This window comes from Pleurodeles waltl, chromosome 3_1, assembly GCF_031143425.1.
Source record: "Pleurodeles waltl isolate 20211129_DDA chromosome 3_1, aPleWal1.hap1.20221129, whole genome shotgun sequence".
In the NCBI taxonomy this organism is placed as follows: domain Eukaryota; kingdom Metazoa; phylum Chordata; class Amphibia; order Caudata; family Salamandridae; genus Pleurodeles; species Pleurodeles waltl.
In genome coordinates this window covers 97,238,307-97,258,066 of record NC_090440.1, presented here as the reverse complement: position 1 = coordinate 97,258,066, position 19,760 = coordinate 97,238,307, and the positions used below count along the sequence as shown (strand labels likewise).

Below are 19,760 nucleotides of genomic sequence, written 5' to 3'. Positions count from 1 at the left end.
ATTGTTCATTTAAAAGTGTGGGAGAACAGACTGGCAATTTTAAGTGCTGCTGTTTAGATCTCCTGCTCAGAACAGTGCCCCTGCGGGAAGGCTCACGTGTCAGAGAAAGGAAAAGAGGCAGCAAAGTGAAGCAGACTCAACACTGGCAACCACAAGTGATTCTTTCTGCTTCTACTGATGCATGCACTAGTGTGATGGCACAGCTGCTTTGTAAACAATCAGTGGGCAATTTGGGGGTTTATGGATATCAGTGATGGCTACCCTACATGGGTTTAAAGGCACAGTCAGCACATACTAGGTTTCCAAGGATCAGCCACTTGGCCGGTAGGGCTGCTGGTTATTCAAAGATGGGTTGTCAGTGGGAACATGGTGTTGTGGGTCATCAGTCTCACAATGTATGCTGCTCAATGACCGAGCAGATGAGATCCACGTGAAGTCTAGCAGGATCTTTTCTTGCAAAGTATCAGTCCTAGTACCGTGTTCCTCTTGTTGTTCGCTCAAGGCAGGTGGTCTGTGGATACATCATGGTGTTGGTCAAGTCTAGCGGTATGTACAGCGCAGCAGGAGCATACAACTTTATCGGATCTACCTTGAGTCAAAGTGACTCAAAGCGCACCTTGCTAAGAACACTGTGCATTTGGGATCTCATGGACACTGATGCACTCACTCTGGCATGTCTTTAAAAAAATGATTTCTCTCAGGAGCCCACAGACCAGTCCATGGATACTTCTGGGAACTCGACCACTTGACCATCTGACTATCTGATGTCCAGGAAGTCAGTAACTTTCCTGAATCATTCTGGATTTGGCATGCTTCATAGAATTACTTTAGGAAAGAGGGACACTTCCCAGAAGTACTTCTGGGAAGATGACCATTTCCATGCAGTATGTTCAGGAAATCAGTCATAACACATAAGAAGTAGTAAGAAGTTACATTCTTCCCATTTCACACCCTAGGCCAGAAGCACTTCCAGGAAATGGAACACTAGCAAGAATTACCCATGGCCTCTCCCAGAACCACAGGCCGTGAAATGTGATCACTACAAAGGTACACAGAGAATACCTTGTCAAGACTCAGAATGGCAACTGCTGCTGCTATAGTTAGAATAACCTGTGACTGAATATCTGGAATACTAATCAGGTTCGGCTGAAAGCCATGCCTTGTGCTCTGAGCATGTGGCACATGGTAGAGGACTATGGACAACATGTTTTAGAGGCACAATCGCTGGGCACAAGCCATTGCTGAAGTACAGGCCAAGTACCCAGAGCCATCTTTACATGCGCCAAAGGCCTTTCTTAACATGTTCTAGGGGCACTGGGGCAGAACCAGTGGATATGACGAAAAGTTGTGTTCAGCTTTTTTCTTTGCTGGTAAGAGGCAATAGTAAAATATTTAAAAAAGCAAAACACTTCACTGAAAAACGACTGTTCAAGGGTATTTATGTCTATTTATTTAGGTGATAAAACACATTTCCCTGAGAGACTTACAATATAACTCCTAAAGAAATCTGTGAAATTTACCAGGCCTTGCACTCAGAATGTAGTGGATGTAGGCAAAGTACCTATAGGGAGGGCTCTTTGGGTGGCTCTTGAATGTACAACCTACTGGGAACGCTTGGAAGCCATGTCCAGCGGGTCCTCGGTACAGGGGTGGCAACTGAAGAGCCTGGCCTAGGTTACGCCTAGCATCAAGAGCAGTGAACTGGGGATAGTTATGGTTGTGTAGCTCATCATAACTTGAAAACTAAATTTCAGTACTTTTGATCTTTTGGATAGAAATCCTAATGACGCAAATGCAATTACTTTTAAAAGATTTTGCCACCAGCGTCTCAAGTTCATAGAAATGATTAGTGCATGTAAGGCAACAGAAAGTTGTAAGACAGGAAGGGCAGGTGCATGTGACAAGGAAAACTGGAAGGAGGATCAAGAAGGCAAACAAACAGATGAAGCAAGGACAATGCAAGAGGTCTCTTTCTCATAACTTATTCACTGTGCAATGTTTTTAAACACAGGGATTGAGGCATGGTAAAGGGCTTTAAAGCCATTTGCAGCTACCAGATCCAGGGTGCAGCGAGGATCACTAATCCGGAAGATGAGTTCATGAGAGTGGAGGCATGGTCCTGGACTGGACCAAGAAGAGAGACATATAGTACGTGGGCAATTATAATAATGCTGTGATCATTACTGGATGCACCCATGTTTGGTCATTTACATGGCATTCAACAGTGGGTCCTGAATGAGGCGATTCTAAAGTAGGTCATCACATGTATGTACAACAAGTACTGTTTTCTTCGAGGTATGTATGACCCCAGGTGACAGCGATTATGGATTAGCCGGACAGCTAGATTTAGGTTTGGTCTCAGCGAAGAAGTTGCTGGTTAGGTGTCAAGAGGCAATGGCTGTAGTGACAGGGTTAGTTATTTTCCTTTTACATGTGGGTGGAAGTATTAGAAACAGAGAAGTGAGGCTGGTTCAATAAAAGTGCGCACGAGAGGTTGATGCTTTCAGTTAGATAATGTTATCATGAAGGATGTTCTGTTGGCAAGATAAACTTGTGTGCCCATCAGTTAAAGAACAGCCTGTATGTAATCCAGAGAAGGGGGCTTCATAGAGTTGGTGAAATGGAAATAGTAATCATCGAGCACATGAGGTGAAGAGAAAGAAACAGCCACTGTGCCATGCTTCACTTTAGGAACAGAAGGGACAAGGGAATGTCTCTCTTGGAGCAAGCCCTAATTTAACAGGAAAGACGGAAAATTTGTTATTAAACAAAAGGTTTTTCTAGGGCAAGGTAATGAATACTGAAGGTAAGTTCTTTCATTGAACTGGCATTCGATATCTGTGAGCTGTATAAATCACCTGGCTTTTAACCCAAGGACTGCAGCTAACTGAGAAGTATTTCTTATTGGTCTCCACAGGTGTGACCGTGAAATATTAACCAATTCCATCATGAAATCAGTTTATTCTGATGGGATACCACACTGGAGCACCACCCTTGCTAGGGCATTAGATTAAGTTACCAGTAGGCAGAGAACCTCTACACCAATATAAATAGGCCACAAAGTAAAGAGTGGGTATAGATTCTCCCTACCTACTTATGTTGTTCTTGTGATTGCTCTTTCAGAGTTACATGCCACTAAGAGATACCAAGGACTGGGTTTCTGAATCCATATGGGACACAGTTGTGTAATGGATGCCAAAATGTCTCACTATGCCACATAAAGGCGTTCTTCTTTCTTCTGGCCCATAATATTAGCACAGGGGAGGGTACGGGCTCTTAAAATATAAGATTTAAAAAGTGAGATATGAGGAGAGCACTAGAACAAATGAATTGATCACTGAAATAGATGTATAACATTGAATGGAACATGATCCACCAGAGTGAATTGCTAGAACCGAATCCTTGTGAATCAATAGTTATGCTATTGTCAAAGATGTTAAGGAGAACAACTACCCAGGTTAGCTGCAGACATTATAAAATATAAATTGAGAGCTCAACCGAGCGGAGTGGGCTTCAAACCAAGGACTTATTTACTCATTTCCTGGGTGGCCAAGCAGAAATGCTAGGAGCCCAGAGCTGTGGCAACGGGGAGGACTGAAGCTTCCACAGGCACCTTTCAAGCTTCTCTGAAAGCCAACAATATTCCACCCAGGTGCTAGGCAATATGTGCCTTTACAGGGGACAACTGAAAATCACTAACATGTCTGCAAGAGTTAGTATGAGCAAATACAAGTTAAAAATGTACATTAATACCATCCTCCAATTCAAGAGTCTCTTCGATGTTTTTCTTGCTCACAATGCATATTTTAATTTCTTTAGAGTCTCATAGGACAGAAAGCTACACTTTAACGTTTTCGACTTTTTTCCCCAAGAAGCAATCAAACCCTCTCCCCCTCTTGAATTATGTGGCACTCTTGCATTGTTTATACTGCATATATTAATGGCGATAAACTGAAAAGCACTATGGAATATCAGTTTGTCACAAAGTATATTGCAATAAATGCCATGAAAAACGAAAGAGTTCCGTGACCATAGAGGAATGAAGCAAGTCAAGTTCCTTTATGGGGTCATTGAACTCTGATGTGACTTGCAGTATCCTTGATGGGTAGGACAGCAGGTAGGTTAGTCCTCATAATACATGGTCCCACTATCACCCTTCCCACAAAACCACTGAAATTCTTGGTGTGTTGTTCATTCATATGAAATGAAAAAGATTTTTATTGCACAAAGGTATTGGAATCATTATAGTACGTCAGGTTTAAAAAAAACGCTGTAAGTCAGAATGAGTAGAAACGTGCATAGTGGTTTTAATTTGCTAAAGATGTTGGCCAAAATATCTCCTTTCTGCTTATTACTGATCATATCGAAAAATAGAGCAGAAGAAGGAAAACCCATGTCCCATTTTCATCTTTAAACTGCACCTTTAATCAAGCTCCATGAGCCGTTCTGCTTTTCCCCTGGGTTACTGGTTCTGACAGCAGACGCAGTCAGATCTAACCTCAAATGTAATAACTTATTACAACTTTGCGGCTTTGTCATTTCTCTATTACAGACGACTAGTTGCCTCACGCGTCGCATGTAATGAGGAGGATTAGAGACTAGCTTTTATAAAGGGATTGCAGGATCTCATGTATTATTTACCACGTAAGGTAAATGTCTATGTAATGTCGTAGGTATCCCAGCTCTAGTCTCACTTAGCTTAAAGGATTACCTTCACAAGTTGGTATACTATCTCCTGTTCAGCTGCTTCAGAATTAAAGTGAAGAAAAAGAAATCTGCCATCACCTGCTTACTCTTCTGCTCTGGGAAGGAGATTTGAGTTCTGCCACCAAATCCGTGTCCTCCAATGGAGGTCTACCTCTAGGTTTTACTGGAACTTGTTTATGAAACAAAATCTATAGAAGCAAGGATCTTTCAGGAAGCATTTAAGATGATCACAAAGGAGCATCAAAGAGATAGGGAAATTAATTTTTGACCATAGGATTTTTAAGTTGTTTTCATCAGTGCTTTAAATGGAAAAATAGAAGTGCAGGTACTCTGTAATAGAGTACCTGCTTGTTTCTGGGAAGTGCCGGTACTCTCCAATTAAAAGTATTACGTTTTTCTTGAGATATGCCGGTACTCTCCCTCTCAAAATAAAAAAGTGCCGGTACTCAGTACCGGAGAGTACCGGCCCATTTAAAGCACTGGTTTTCATATAATAACTTTTAAATGCCTCAGCCACTCTTTCAATGTTATGCCATGGGTGTAAATCAGCATGCATGTAGCCTGCAATCATTAACCTTATGTCTTTCTGATAATGCTGAAAGTTAAACAGAACTTTGTAAGTGTGCACCTTTCGCAATAGGCCTGTGAGCTTTGTCAACATTTCCCACTTGAGCTGGAGAGTTTACAATTATAGTTTGCTACATTATTCTTTGTGACACAGGGAGCAAAGTTTGCACCGGGAGAGCTTAAATTGGGGGCGGGGTAAGAAGAGATGCTAAAAAAGGAGAGGAACGCCCCATAAAGAGCAGTCACAGAACATGAAGAACAGAGCCATACAGATTGTTTGTTACATAAAACGTGCAACCATATTTCAAATGTACCACAAACAATACCTTACCACATCTTTATAAGAATCATCTTCAAAGTTGAGTGTCCTACGTCCGATTGAGGTGACTTTGGAAAATATATTCCCTTTCACAATCTCTTTCAGCAGTGCTTTGCCAGTTTCTCCTGATGCACCAATGATGAAACATGTCTTATTTTGTTTTCTGTAGTCTTCACGCAATTGTTCTATGTTTTCCACCATTCTACATAAGAAGGAAAACAATGAGATTTTTGAAAAGGTCAAAACAATATTATTTAATGGTCATCTTCTCCCATGAACAAATCACATTTTATACCACAGCACTGTAAATATCAGCTTTTCAGCTCCCCTAACAGATTTCACTAATATCCTAGACCTCAAAAGGGGTTGGAACCTGTGTGCAGGTTAGTTATTAATTTCAGCTCCAGATATTTTAATGAACTAAGTAGCTGTATGAACTTTGTGACCAGTTTGAAGTGTGGTTGCACCCTTAGTTACTTTTCAGATCCCTGGCTGACATCTTGCCCACAAGAATGACTTGGAAAGGTTAGCCAGTGCCGGGGCCACGGAGATCATCAATTTCTCCCTGGCCTGTCTAGCCCTGCCCTCTGACTATGTTTGTTGCCTCCTCAGTATCTTGCAGAACTCATGCAGTTTCTCACAGTGAGCCAGAAAGTGCAGTATTGCAAGCTAATTTGTGGCCCTTCAAGTTTATAATGTGGGAAAGCCCTTTCCTAAACACTTTCAAACGGAGGATATACTGATGAATCCAAATCACCTTCCAACAAGTTATGTGATTGACCGTTTTTTTTGGCAAACCTACTCAGCAAACAGGCCTGTGGACAGTGCTACCAAAACCCAAGATAAAGCAGCAGCCTTAGAGCACCACTGAAAGGTAATACCAGATAAGAATATATGGGGAGGGTGTCACCAGGCAATATACTATTTTGGCTGGGTCACAGAACATCCTTGCACCATTTCTATGCAGTCAGACGCAAAGCCAGAGGACTAAAATAAGACCTACATATTCACCAGTCACACCTTTAATGATGGCCAACCTTGGCCATCTCTTTCCCTAGACCAGCTCTGGCACAGCTGGTGTTCAGAGAAGGCTCGACCACACACTAGACAATGAACAGGTACTGTAAATAGCAAGCTGGGCAGAGTAAAAGCAAAGAGTATTTAAAAAACAGCATTTATTAACCAGGAAGTGAGAACAACACACCTAAGCAAGACAGCACCAAGCATGAAATCAAGAAATACAAGAAGGAAAAAACAATTCCTACCCCAAAACTGGTCTGGGTTAGTTCTTCCCCTGGTTTTGACTCCAAACGGTCTAGGGCGACAAAGGCAAAAGGCCTGATGTTAGGCTCTTTTGTGTGCGCTGCAGGGAGGGCCCTTGAAATGTAATCGGAGAGGGTGTAACTCCTCCCAAGCCATCCTGTCATGAAGACCCACTCCCTCTAACACCCAGTCCTTCTTTGTTCTCATATCTTGAAGCAATACACAAAACACCTCCAGTCCAGTCATGTGATGCTGAACACATGTAGAAAGGCACATTTGGTTTAGGCAGAGAAATGCCAACTTTCTAAAAGTGACATTTTCCAAACTGTAGCTTAAACTCTATTTTATCATAAAACAGGATTTTAAATTACAACTCTTTAAAAAATGTAAACATCATATCTCTGCTCTCAATCTTAAGTTAGCACTGATTAAGTGTAATGAGGTTACCCAGTGTTAACCTATGGAAGAGATAGCCATACAGCGGCGAAAAACAACTTTATGGAGGTTTATTTTGCAAGGTCGAAATGGCAGTTTAAAACTGCACTACAGGCTTACATGGCAGGCCTGAGACATATTTTAAAAAGCTTCTTTAGTTGGTGGCTGTAGGAAGCTGGCTCTTTATATGATATATCTAAATGAGATTTATCATGCAAAGAATCAAGGTGTACTCTTACTAGTGGACAGGGGCCTGCTCTAGCAATCCCAAGGCACTCTTTTAGAGGGTAGAGTGGTCGAGCAGCCCTAAGCTTATCAGAAAGGAGTGTTAGACATCTGCAAATACACATACAGTCAATAAATGAGACTTACGACTCAAGGAGAGCCACACCAATTTACAAAAATAACAAGTATCTTTTTACATGTTTAGGCACCAGAATCAATACGATCAAGTAAGTACGTTTTGAAAGAAAAACCTTTACAGGTTTGAAAAGTTGACAGTGCAATTTCTGAAAAGCTGCAATGTTATCCTGTGGAAAGAAAAACAAGTACAGCATTCAGGTATAGTACAGCAACTTACGGGACCAATCTCCTGGACTTAAGGTAAGTATTGGGCAAGGGTCATGACCACACCAACAAGTCACAATGGGCGGCAGTTGGGTGGCCGGGTGCATAGCATCAGGTGCCCAATGTTAGTCAATAGGGATCGGTCTGGTTGAAAAGAGAATGTAGGTCTGGAGAGGGAGTCCAGTCTGGAAGAACCGACAGGTGGGTTCAAGTCTTGAGATGCTTGAAGATGGAGGAACACTTTCGGTCCTCTTCTCCACGGGCCAGGGGTAGAGGTGTCCTGAGGTGTTGGGTTTTCTCCACCGGAAGCACTCATGGTTGAGGGGGCCTGCAGGTAGAGGTTTGGTCTCAGGGGAAAAGTTGCTGGTTAGGTGTCAAGAGGCAATGGCTGTAGTGACAGGGTAATTATTTTCCTTTTACATGTGGGTCGAAGTATTGGAAACAGAGAAGTGAGGCTGGTTCAATAAAAGTGGGCATGAGAGGTTCGTGCTTTCAGTTTGATAAGGTTATTATGAAGGATGTTCTGCTGGCAAGATGAACTTGTCTGCCCATCAGTTAAACAGCAGCCTGCATGTAATTTAGAGAAGGGGGCTTCATAAAGTCGGTGAAATGGAAATAGTTATGGTCGAGCACATGAGATGAAGAGAATGCAACAGCCACTGTACCATGCTTCACTTTAGCAACAGAAGGCACAAGGGAATGTCTCTCTTGAAGCAAGCCCTAATTTAACAAGAAAGACTGACATTTTGGAATTAAACAAAGGTTTTTCTAGGGCAATGTAATGAATACTGAAGGTAAGTTATTTCATTGAACTGGCAATGGATATCAGTGAGCTGTATAAAGTATCAAGCTTTTAACCCAAGGACTGCAGCTAATTGGGAAGTATTTTTTATTGGTCTTCACAGGTGTGACTATGAAATATTAACTGATTCCATCATGAAATCAGTTTATTCTGGTGGGGCACCACCCTTGCTAGAGCATTAGATTAACTTAGCAGTAGGCAGCTTGCAGGACGAGTCAACTCTAGTACAATCAGCGGGAACAGCAGACAGGCTGACATGGCTGGGGCCAAGTCAGATGCTTCTTCCTCAGGCTTTGCTATTGCGGCTCTTGAGTGTCCTTCTGCATAAGTCACCAGGAATCTGATTTCCTGGTGCCAGGAGCTCCCGTAAATACTGAATTTAGGGGTGTTTTGTGGAATGTAGGGTAATAGGCAAGGGGCTACATCACCACTTCCAGAGTTCCTAAATCTGGCAATACCAAGAAGGCAAATTTCTAAACGTTGTGTCCGCATCAGGCAGTTCAGCTTAAGGGTGGTACTGACCTGAGGGGGGGGGGCACACCTCTCCTGTGAGCAAAGCCAGATCTGCATACCAAGGGTGGTGGGCCTTTTTGAAGTCCCCTGCCTTGGAATGCAGGTCATCCTGTTGCGTGGGGTGTAAACACCTCTCCCAGCGCAGGCTTTGTTTATGACCGCCGGAGAGCAAAGGCTCTCACCCTTGAGGGGTGGAGGGGAGGATGAGGGGGGTCAGACTCGTGTCTGGTGGTGGCAGGCTGGCTAAAACTGGTCAGTCTGCATAATGGGTAGATGGTAGGTTTTCAGGGGCCCTCTGGGTGCATGTATTAGTAAATCCATCACCACCATCAGTGAAGGTTTATTAATATGAGATGTTAAATACCAAACATCCCTAGTGTCAGTAAAGCCATCATTTAGCTGGGGAACTTGTAGTGACCACTGTCCAGCACATGCACTTAAAATGGCTTCCCTGTTAACTCACCATGTCTAAGAATCGACAAAGACATAGCAGGGGCATATCTGTTCATGCAGATATGCACTCACATGCAATGTAATGCACCCTGCCTTAGGGCTGTAAGGTCTGCTTTAGGGGTGACTTGCACATACAGCTCGCACTGTTTAGGGGACATGGCCCACAGGCTGTGTGCCATGTCATGTTTTTATTTTTAGCTGCACCAAGACATCCAGCCTGCAATGGCAGTCTGCATGTGTTAGGTGAGGGGTCCCTGAGGGGGGTACAATACAGGATACAGCCCTTGGGGACCCTTTTTGGTACCCAGGCCCTAGGTACCAGGGTACCATTTACAAGGGACTTACTGGGGGGGGGGCAAAGGTATCACCTATTGGGGAACAATTGCAGAGTTTTAGGGAAAGAGATCTGGCACTGGGGACCTGGTTGGCAGGAACCCAGTGCACTTTCTGTCAAAATTGCATTGAATACCAGGCAAACAGTGGGGGTGACCACGTCAAACAGGGGCACTTTCCTACAGTGGCACAATAGATGCTGCAGGCCCATTAGCAGTATTTAACATTCACAAGCCATGGACACATGGTGTACCATATACTAGGGACTTACAAGTAAACTAAATGTACCAATCAGGTGCAAGCCAGTTTTACCATGTTTTCAAGGGAGAGGTTCAAGCTCTTTACTACTGATTAGCTAGGAAAAGTGCCCAGAGTTCTAATAGCCAACAAAATTGTGTTCAGCAAAGGAAGGCGGAGTAGGCAAAAATCTAGGTTGGCCCTGCAGCATGGCCAGTTCCAACAAGTCACCTTTGAAACATACCACCCCTTTCTGATAAAGGCACTGCTGACTGAGAACAAAGTTCATTAAAATGTTCTGGGCGAGTTTCCACTTTTCCAAAAGGTAATGAGCATTTCCACAGCTTCTCAATGTGCTTTACGTTCTGAGAGAAGCAAACCGTTTTATCTTCACTCTGTTTTATTTCAGTGCGTTAACCTATTAGGGTGCCCAATTTATGCTGATTTAGGTTAGGCTTCCGATGTCTGGCTTTGAATTGTACAGCATGAAACATTTTTTAAAAAGCAGAACTGAGCTATCTTTTTTGTAGCAATTAAACTAAACATACCCACTCATTATCTGCACCGAGATGCTCCATTATTGCAATCCTCTAAAATAGGTCAAATGCTCAGCGCCCTCCAAACCTCAAATGGTCTGTGAGCAAAGAACAGTTCCTTAAATATTTTATGGAAAACAAAAGCTGTGTTGATGAGTGGATGGGTGAATGGAGGTCTGCTTTATTTAGAGAATTTTTGGAGATAGATGGATGACTGGAGAGTGTAGGGATGAGTGAAGGGGGTGTAGATGAATGGATTGAAGAGCGAGAGGTTGAATGAAATGTGTGTAGATGGTGGATGGAGGGATAGTGTTTGAAAAGAATTAGGAGGGCCTAGATAAATGAGTGGAAGATGTACAGGTGAATGATGGTGTCAGCGGTGGATGGTTGCACAGTGTCACGATGAAAGAAGACAGCTTGGATACATAGAGGGACGCAGAATGTGGATAATGAATGAAAAATGTGTTAATGGTTTAATGGATGGATGAAGATGGTGTGGGTGGGTGTAAATGGGTAGATCTGCCTGGCTCTGCCTGACTGGATCATGTATGGATCTGGGAAAGCATATGAATGCTAATGACAAACGGGTGCTTGGTTGGATCAATGGTTGGATGAATAGGTGTTAAACGATAGATATGAACAAGAGAGAATTCTTTACTGCCAATTATTAAAAATTGGTACAATAAGCTCCAGATAAAACAGAAATTATTACACATTACACAAATACTTTAAAACTGCTCAAATTAAAAGGTTACAAGAAACGGTGTGATCATGGTGCTTTGATACCAATAGAACAGGAATGTGAATATTTGGGCCCTGCCCTTAGAAGCAAGTGTTGATCGCCCAGCCCCCAGTTACACTCAGATTTCCACTCTTTTTATGGCAGTTTGCAAAATGTTTACAAATGTACCAAACCGAGCTACATCCATCAGTTTGTTAGTACTTAGACAGTAGGCCCAAACGTCTTTACAAGTTAAGGTTCCCTGGGTTAAAAACGTCAATGTATGGCAAGCTGTTAAAAAAGCTGGGCAGCAATGTAAAAGGTGAAGTATTGTTCCTGTAATCACAGGACTCACAACTCTGCTGACTGGTCTGATTTGCCCAGTTGGTCCTGTTCTCGTGAATCAGCAGGGCCGTTAATATTGCACATAATATTAAGTGTCAGCTGACTCTGCTTAAGGTCGCTTTTAAATAGAGCTGCATCCTTTCTATTTCGTAGGAGTTGGCGATTATGTGGGCGTTTAGTGTGTCCCAAATTTTCTATCAGCTTTCCCAGAAATGGCTAACACCTGTTTTTTCGAGATCTGTCTTGATTGCCTGAGATGTTACAGATGATGTAGCTATTGTCTCCAGACTGATCAATAGATCAATAGCCGTGTTTATTAGGTATGCTCTCCAGGGGTTATTTGGGGCCTAGAAAATCTCCAGTATGACCGGTTTTAGGGTTCCTGGGTCTGCAGCAGCAAGTGAAGGGGAATATTTGATGAATGACACCTTATATTCCAGGTCCTGTCTAGTCAGACTGAACTTGAGGTGTGACAATGATGTGTAATTTCATAAATAAAAATTTCGCCTATAGGCAGCACACTGTATTTTCTCTAGTGCGACCGATAATTGCCGGGATAAGCTTGATGCCCATAAGAAACAGTAGGCAGTAGTTTGGCTGGCACAACTCATACAACTGCGTCAGCTGAAGGACTGTATACGCGTGTATTTAATTTACAGAGTGCGAATGGAACACCTGAAGCTTTTTTTATGAAGTAGTTGAGATGTTAACTTTTAGATTACCAGAAAACCAAACTCCCAGGTAATTATATTGAGTTGTGTTGGTGAGTTCCAGTTTGTCAAGTCTCTATGTATGTTTAGACTTGTAATTTGTAAATATCATGACCTTTGTCTTCCCATCGTTAAAGTTGAGCTCATTGCAATCGTTGTATAAGTTAAGGTAATCAAGCGCTCCCTGAATACTGATTCTGGTTTGGTCCAAAATTCTATGTGTGCCAATCCGTGGAGGAACAATTTTGGCTTTAGGTGTGGCTTGGCCCATATAAGATGTATAAAGGTTGAACAAACTGGGTGCTAACACAAGACCCTGGATCACGCCCTGATTTGTGGGTATTTTAGGTGTGACCTTGTTCCCACTGCCTAGCTCAACATGAACCCCTGTATCAGCATAAGGGGAGATGACAGCCTTCAAAAGAGAGGAAGAGATACCTTGTTGTGCAAGCTTTGACCATAGTATGATCCAGTCCGCTCCATCAAATGCGCCTGACTAGTCGATGAAACAGATTGGGGGTGTGTGCTCAAAAGCTTGTAATGTAGGTTAAGCCTAATAAGATAAGGCAACCATGTTGTCTACTGTTGACGATTCTGGCCTAAACCCGGTTTGGTAAATGGAATTATATTTTCCTCAGTAGACCACACCTCAAGTTCATGCATCTAGCAATCTAGTAAAGCAATTAGTCAATGGTTTGATGGACTGGTGTTGCGACCTTTTTTGTGTGAATGGAATGTAGTGTAGATCTTCTCCAGGAATGTTGAATTTGGGCCGATTGGAGACACTTATTGTAGAGCGGGCTAAGGATGTCGACTCAAAAATCTGTGTCCGGCTTAAAAACATGTTAATACAGCGAATAGAGCAGTTTTTTGCAGATTATTCAAATTCTCGCACTCTCCTGCTCCACTTGAAAGTGCCAAGGGAGATCTACATGTCCAGTTAGATGTTGTGTTGACAGAGCTTGTTGTTTTTTTTTTTAAGACCCAAGCGTTTTCTCCGTCCCTTTTTGTTCGTTGTATAGGTCTTTGACATGCTTCATCCATTTTTCCATTGTCACTCAGTTCCCCCTTGCGCTAGCTTTTTTATCTGATTTGTTAATGTATTGCCAGAATTTTGTCTCATTATGGGGATGTAATAGGAAAAGACATATACCAACTGAGATTCTAGATTTAACCGTAGCTGTCCATAAAAACTTGCAATGTAGGTTCCTTAAAGTGTGTACCCTTTGTTGTAGCACTTTAATTTTTCTGTTTTTAGGATGCGGTCCGAAGGCTAATCTTAAAGCCCTATTGCTTTTCTGTATATCTGCCATGTAAAATGGGTTTTTGGAAATACCCCAGTATGTTTTGTTTGATTGGCTGATTTACTTTCTGTCTTCATTTTAAAGTTTGATACAGGGATTCCATAGAATTACCTGAGAATTAGCTCAAGAGTAACTATTGACAAAGTCAATCCAGGTTTTAGGGCAACAAAAGGTAGGTTACCTTTGATTGAATCTGGATGAATTGATCTTGCCCCATTTGAGCCTACTTAATAATACCTAATTCTCATCTCCCTGCATGGACCTCATTGAAATAATTTGTGCTGCTGCACAGGAAGATAACCGAAGGGACATTCTTGGTGGAAGGTGGTCACCATCCTGTTTCTTAATTTCATAATACTTGTAAGAGCTGAGAATTGCCTGTTTACAAAAGTGTAGTCCAGGGTTGAAATGCCTCTAAATAGGGGCTTGAAGTCAAGCCTTGATGGATACTGGGTTGGCGGCAAAGGAACTAGTTTTTGAACAAAGAAAAAGTCGATAATCTGCTTCTCAAGATTGGCCTTCTAGATTATCTGTGAGTCTGTTGAGAGGAGCTGGCCAAGATTAAAGTCTCCAGTTAGAATAATCTCTGAAATTGAGTGTTTACAAAAGAGTTTGTTGAGAAAGTAACAATAAAAGTCCACTTTTCGGTTGGCCCTGTGCAAATGTAGGTAAACATTGATCAATTGTATTGTTTTCGGTCATCCACTGATGTAACATCTATTGATTTTTATAGCTTGTACCACAGAATTGTTAGTATCACCTTCACTCAGTTCGAGGTTCAAAGGTGTAGAAATCCATATGGAGAGACCTCCTGACGGCTGCCCTCAATGTTTGAGCTTTGGTGCTAATTTCTGACATTCATGGAAACCTGCTAGTTGGACTGAATTGACCACCCAGGTTTCTTGCAAACATATAATATCCCCACTTGTTATAAACTAGTGTGCCCCTGGCTTTGTCAGTATGTGACGAATGCCGACAACATTCCAGGATATCAGTGTGATCTCTGGTTTGAGAGACTTAGCCATCCCTTTCAAACTTGTAATAGAAAAGGTTGGTACCACTGTTTCTCCATACTTTGAAGTTGATGTTGAAAGTGTATCTTCATTGTAAGTTAAAGCCTTGCTTCTAGCCAGCTTCACAGCACCCCACTACTCCTCCCCACCACCACCACCCACCCCCTTTATGAATGTTATGGTAGGAAATCTTGTAGCCTTTAAGTTTCCATACTTTATAAGTGTGGCTAAGAGTATGTTTTGGATGCACCCTGCAGTGCTGCCGCTAGCCACCTCCAATCATGTTTTTTTCTTGCTGACTGATCTACAAAGACAATGCGCTTGCCCTCATGTTCTTTACGAAAGCTGACCCAGATTAGGGCAATGGTGATCAAGGTGCTGTGAACACTTAGAATGCTTTTTGGGGGGGGAGACTCTGTTATAACTGGGTCCCTAAAATTTTCTAAAATGTAAGGGTATTTCACCAGCTTAATTTCGCATATTTCAATGCCCCAGTGTTCAAATGCTGCATGTTCTTTCAGAACTTGCATCACTTGCAATGAAGTTACCCACATCTTATTGATGAGGAGAGTGGTTCTGTTGATCTCTTCAGATTCTAAATGCTTTAGGGAGGGGGGTGCTGAAGTAAGCACAGACTTTTTGCTCTGTTTAGTGTGTCTTCTTCCTTCTTGAGCTGTACAGTGAGCGCAAGAAGAGTGGAGTCGCGTTATTTCCATGACCCACCATGGTGAGAGACTGTGCAGTTTATCGTGAATACCACCCGTTGGTCGTGTCGCTATTGCTATTGTCATTTCTGGGTGGCTGTTTGGGCACGCATTCCAAGTTGTTCCTGTAGCTGGGCGATTGGTCACGCCCTGGTTATAATATCACCTCCACGGATAATGTACAAATGTCTGGCAATAGCTGGTATTTCTGTTGTATCTGAGAGCTTATCTGCTCCTGAATACTCCATTACCCATCGCTTGAAGCCCAACAGTTAATGTTCTGTCCAGCTCTTGTATGTTTGTTTGTACTTCAAATAATCTTTGTGCTTCTAGTACAATACTTGCTTGAAATGTTTAAGGGGTCTGTGTCATGGGTTTACGAGGGCTGCTGGAAGCCGTTATCGCACTACTTTCTAAGTTGGGGTTTTTTCCTGAGCATAAGTCACTGGGAGTGGATTCTGTTGTACGTTCATCCTTCTTTTGTGGGTTGCCAAAATTTGGAGAAAAAAATCATGTGACCTAGGGCGCTTTGCTTGACCATGTCAGCTGACCTATGCATATGCAGCTTGCTTAACTTTTTAGGTGTTTTTTTTTTCTTCAGCCTGTTTTTTCCCTCCTTACAAATGGTTCACTGATTTGGCCGTGCAGGTTCTCTCGGCATGCTCGACCTCAGACTTCAACTTTTGCTTTGACTCGGCTTCTTCTCAGGCTCTGCCCCTCTCATCTTCACATCCAAAAAATACCCTTCATGTCCACATTCTAACCAACACAATGTTAACCTCACAGCCGAGCATCAGTTCTGCATGCGCTGCAGCTTGCTGTATTTATCAGAGGCAAAGGGGTTCTGTCTGGGACTTTGATATAAAGAACCTGCAACTACTCATGTAGATACCAGTTAGTGAGAAACACCATAGGTAGTTTGAAGCTCTTGGAGGTCTTCAGACAATGACTGTGCTCTCTAGGTTCCTCTTAGTACTATCTAAGTGAGTATCTGATAAACTGAAGACACTGTAAGTGATAACTTAATACTATATTGCCACATCGCTGAAGGGGATTCTTGCCAAGTGTGCAAACCATATAGACCACTTCCCTGTACAAGGATCCTGTATTCGGCTCAGTAGTCGTAGATTAGCTTCGACCGTGTCAGTGCTTTAAGGCCAGAAAACATGTTTTGAAAAATCTCAAAAAGCATCAAAGCGGGCATTGGCACTGGCAGCTCCTGCCCCCCCCCCCATCCCCTATGTCTTACTGGGGTGATGTGACCACCTGTGTGCTAACTACACGGAATGTCTGTAAATTGAGCCTAATGCCCACTGTTTCGTGGTAGTAGCAAGGTGTGCTGTGTGTTGGCACACTATGCCATTTGATGGGGTAAATTACTCAGTGGGTGATGGTGCAGTCAGCCTCAGGATATACCTGAGTACGCTATGTGTGCTGGTGCACTGTTCTGTGAGTGGCAGTGCCTTGTGCTATATGTGGTGGTGAGCTTGGAAAATATAGACGTCCTTCCCGGATGAACCTAGTGAATCACATGTTCTGCGGGTGTTGCTGGACCCCAGCTCCACCAGGGGTATTATTGCCCTGATGTATGGTGCCCTCAAGAACGAAAGACAGATGAATGAAATATCCACCCGCGATCATTGGAATCGGGACTTGTAGTCTCCCCCTTACAGATGGAGAGTGGGGGCGTCCATGGGCACAGGTGTAAGAGGTGGCCAGCAAAGCCAGATTTAAGTTGACAAAATTTTACTACTTACACAGATCATACCTGACACCCCAGCACCTGCACAGGGTCTACTGAACATGCTCTGCTGGGTGTGTGAGGTGTGGACTATTCTGTGCTGACTTTGGACAGGTTCCGTGGACCTGCCGTTGGTGAGACCTTTTTGGGAGGACACACAGAGCGAAGTGCGGAGGGTGACGGTAGTGAATGTTGACCCACCAGTGCAACACTACCTATTGGGACTGTTGCCACTCCTTAGGAAAAGTAGCAAGATGAATTAAATATTTGCCCAGTTGGGGTTGGCACTGGCCAGACAGCGTATCGCCATTCACTCGGCCAACCCGGCCCCTCTGACACAGGGTAAATGGAGGGCTGATTTGTTGGAGTGGGCAGAAGCAGAAGAGTGTCGGCTTCGGAAAGTTCGAATGAATAAAAAAGCAGATAAGACCTAGGGATTTGGGGTTGTTGGAAATGCCCTTTCTGCAGGGTTATCCCCAGACTTTTTGCCTTTCTCCTCCTATTTTTCTGACCAACTTTTTGTTGGCCTTAGCATTCTGAGCACTTTACTACTGCTAAAGTGCATGTGCTTCTCCCTTAAAAACTGTAATATTGGTGTATCCACAATTGGCATATTTAATTTACACGTAAGTCCCTTGTAAAGTTGTGAACCATATACCCAGGGCCTGTAATTTGAATGCTACTAGTGGGCCTGCAGTACTGATTGTGTATGCACTTAAGTAGTCCTGTAAACATGTCTCAAGCCTGCCACTCCAAAGCATGTATGTGCAGTCTCAGTGCCACACGACTTGGCAATTAAATCCTCTTGTCTAGTCTTAAACTCCCCCTTTCTTACATATACACCACTCCTGAAGTAGGCTGTAGGTAGCCCGCAGGGGTGTGGAATTTAATAAAGTATCTATATGTCCATGGGACAGGGTGCTTCATAAATCTACTTTTCCTGTAAAAAAAAAAAAACTACTTGTCCCTTTTGTGCCATGTAGTGCAGCGACTAATTATTTCAGTCTCGCAAATTATTCCAGGCCTAATACTATAGTAGGGCTTGAATACCAGCAATTTCAAACCCTACTATAGTATTTTCCTTATTTTGCCACCATTCCACAGATCTACATATTGGGGCATGTTTTAAGGATTTTCAACAGCTCTTCTCTAATCTTTTCCCATACTGAGGAAGATAGGAGATTTACACCTGAGAAGGGCAGAAGTAGAAGTTCTTTCAGGGTTGGGAAAAAAGTAGTGGGAGGGAAAGTAAACTTGTAAATGCTCAACAGAGTTTTGCATGAGCAAATGTACACATGTGTATTTGCTTGTGCTAAAATACAGTTCGAAAATATTTACAAGGAGTACAGTTTCCTGGTCTACTTCTGTAAATTCTTATGAATTCATGAAAGCCACTTATGCAAAGACATACACCAGGGGTGCACTTTGTGACTTTCTTTAAAAATGGGACCACCAGTTAGGTCTGGTGTTAACCAAGTCATTTTGTTTTTCTTAAAATTCTGTTTCTCTCTCTATCCATCTATTGGCTGGCTTTACTGTGAGTGACAGAGGGCTGCTCTTCCACAAGGAGCATATTGGCCCACAAAGTAGTTTTGTTCATTGCCAGGAACTACTGTGGCAATGTGTGTTTTCTGAGACCAAATTATTTTTTGCTTTTTGCTAATGTTTGTTACAAAGGTGGGGGCTGGCCGCTCCCACAACAAAGTGTTACAAAAGCCACGTCAAAACAAGACATGCATTGGCAAAACCAAAAAACTGACCGCCAGTGTCACATAAGTTGGCTTTGCCAGTGCTTGTTTATTGTTTCATATAATCGTGTTGAAAGTGGTTACACTGATTTGCCAGTATGAATATTTTTGGGAAATTCTAGCATGCATCAACAGTTTACAAAATGATACTTCAAAAAAACAGTACATAATATTTTCAGTAATTTAGCAAAAAACATTTTCCTACCTGCATTTTTCTAAACATTTTATTTTGAAAGCAAAAAATAATCAATCTTGCTTACAAGCTTCTGAAAACATTTGCATCTAATTAGAGAGAGTTTTGGGAGCAATATACGTAGCCTCATATTGTTAAACTTTTCAAACGTGTGTACACATTTTTTTTTTTTTTTTTTGTACTAGAATCACTGTCAGTAGTTCAATGTTATCTTACATTTATTTAGAGTGCTCACCCTAACAATAAAGGCTTTACATTAAATAACCATAAATACAAGCTTGAAGAACATTAGTAAACTGGCAGCCAAAGGGTTTGTGCTGCAGGGGGTTGGGCCTTCTTGTCCCAAGGAAAAAAAAAACATGAAAACGTGCTGTCCTTCACCCAAAACAATATGTCCTGGGCGTCGGGCTCTATGAATTCCACACAACTGGGCTGCCCATAGGAAGGGTGCCATGTAAGTAAAAGGCAGGACATATACTTTTAAGTTTCTATGTCCCGGTAATGAAAAAATCCCAATGTAGTTTTTCTTTTTTTCTTTTTTGTGAATAT

The 19,760-nt window shown here is 42.4% G+C and overlaps 1 protein-coding gene across 2 annotated transcripts in view; it reads right to left on the bottom strand.

Annotated features, from left to right (window-relative positions):
- Positions 1 to 19,760, bottom strand: part of HTATIP2 (HIV-1 Tat interactive protein 2) — a 133,364-nt gene that overhangs the window by 81,018 nt on the left and 32,586 nt on the right. For both annotated transcript variants that reach the window (XM_069221932.1, XM_069221931.1), the window contains exon 2: positions 5,606 to 5,795. In XM_069221932.1, coding sequence (XP_069078033.1) covers positions 5,606 to 5,795 — 190 coding nt within the window. The remainder of the gene's footprint in view (positions 1 to 5,605; positions 5,796 to 19,760) is intronic.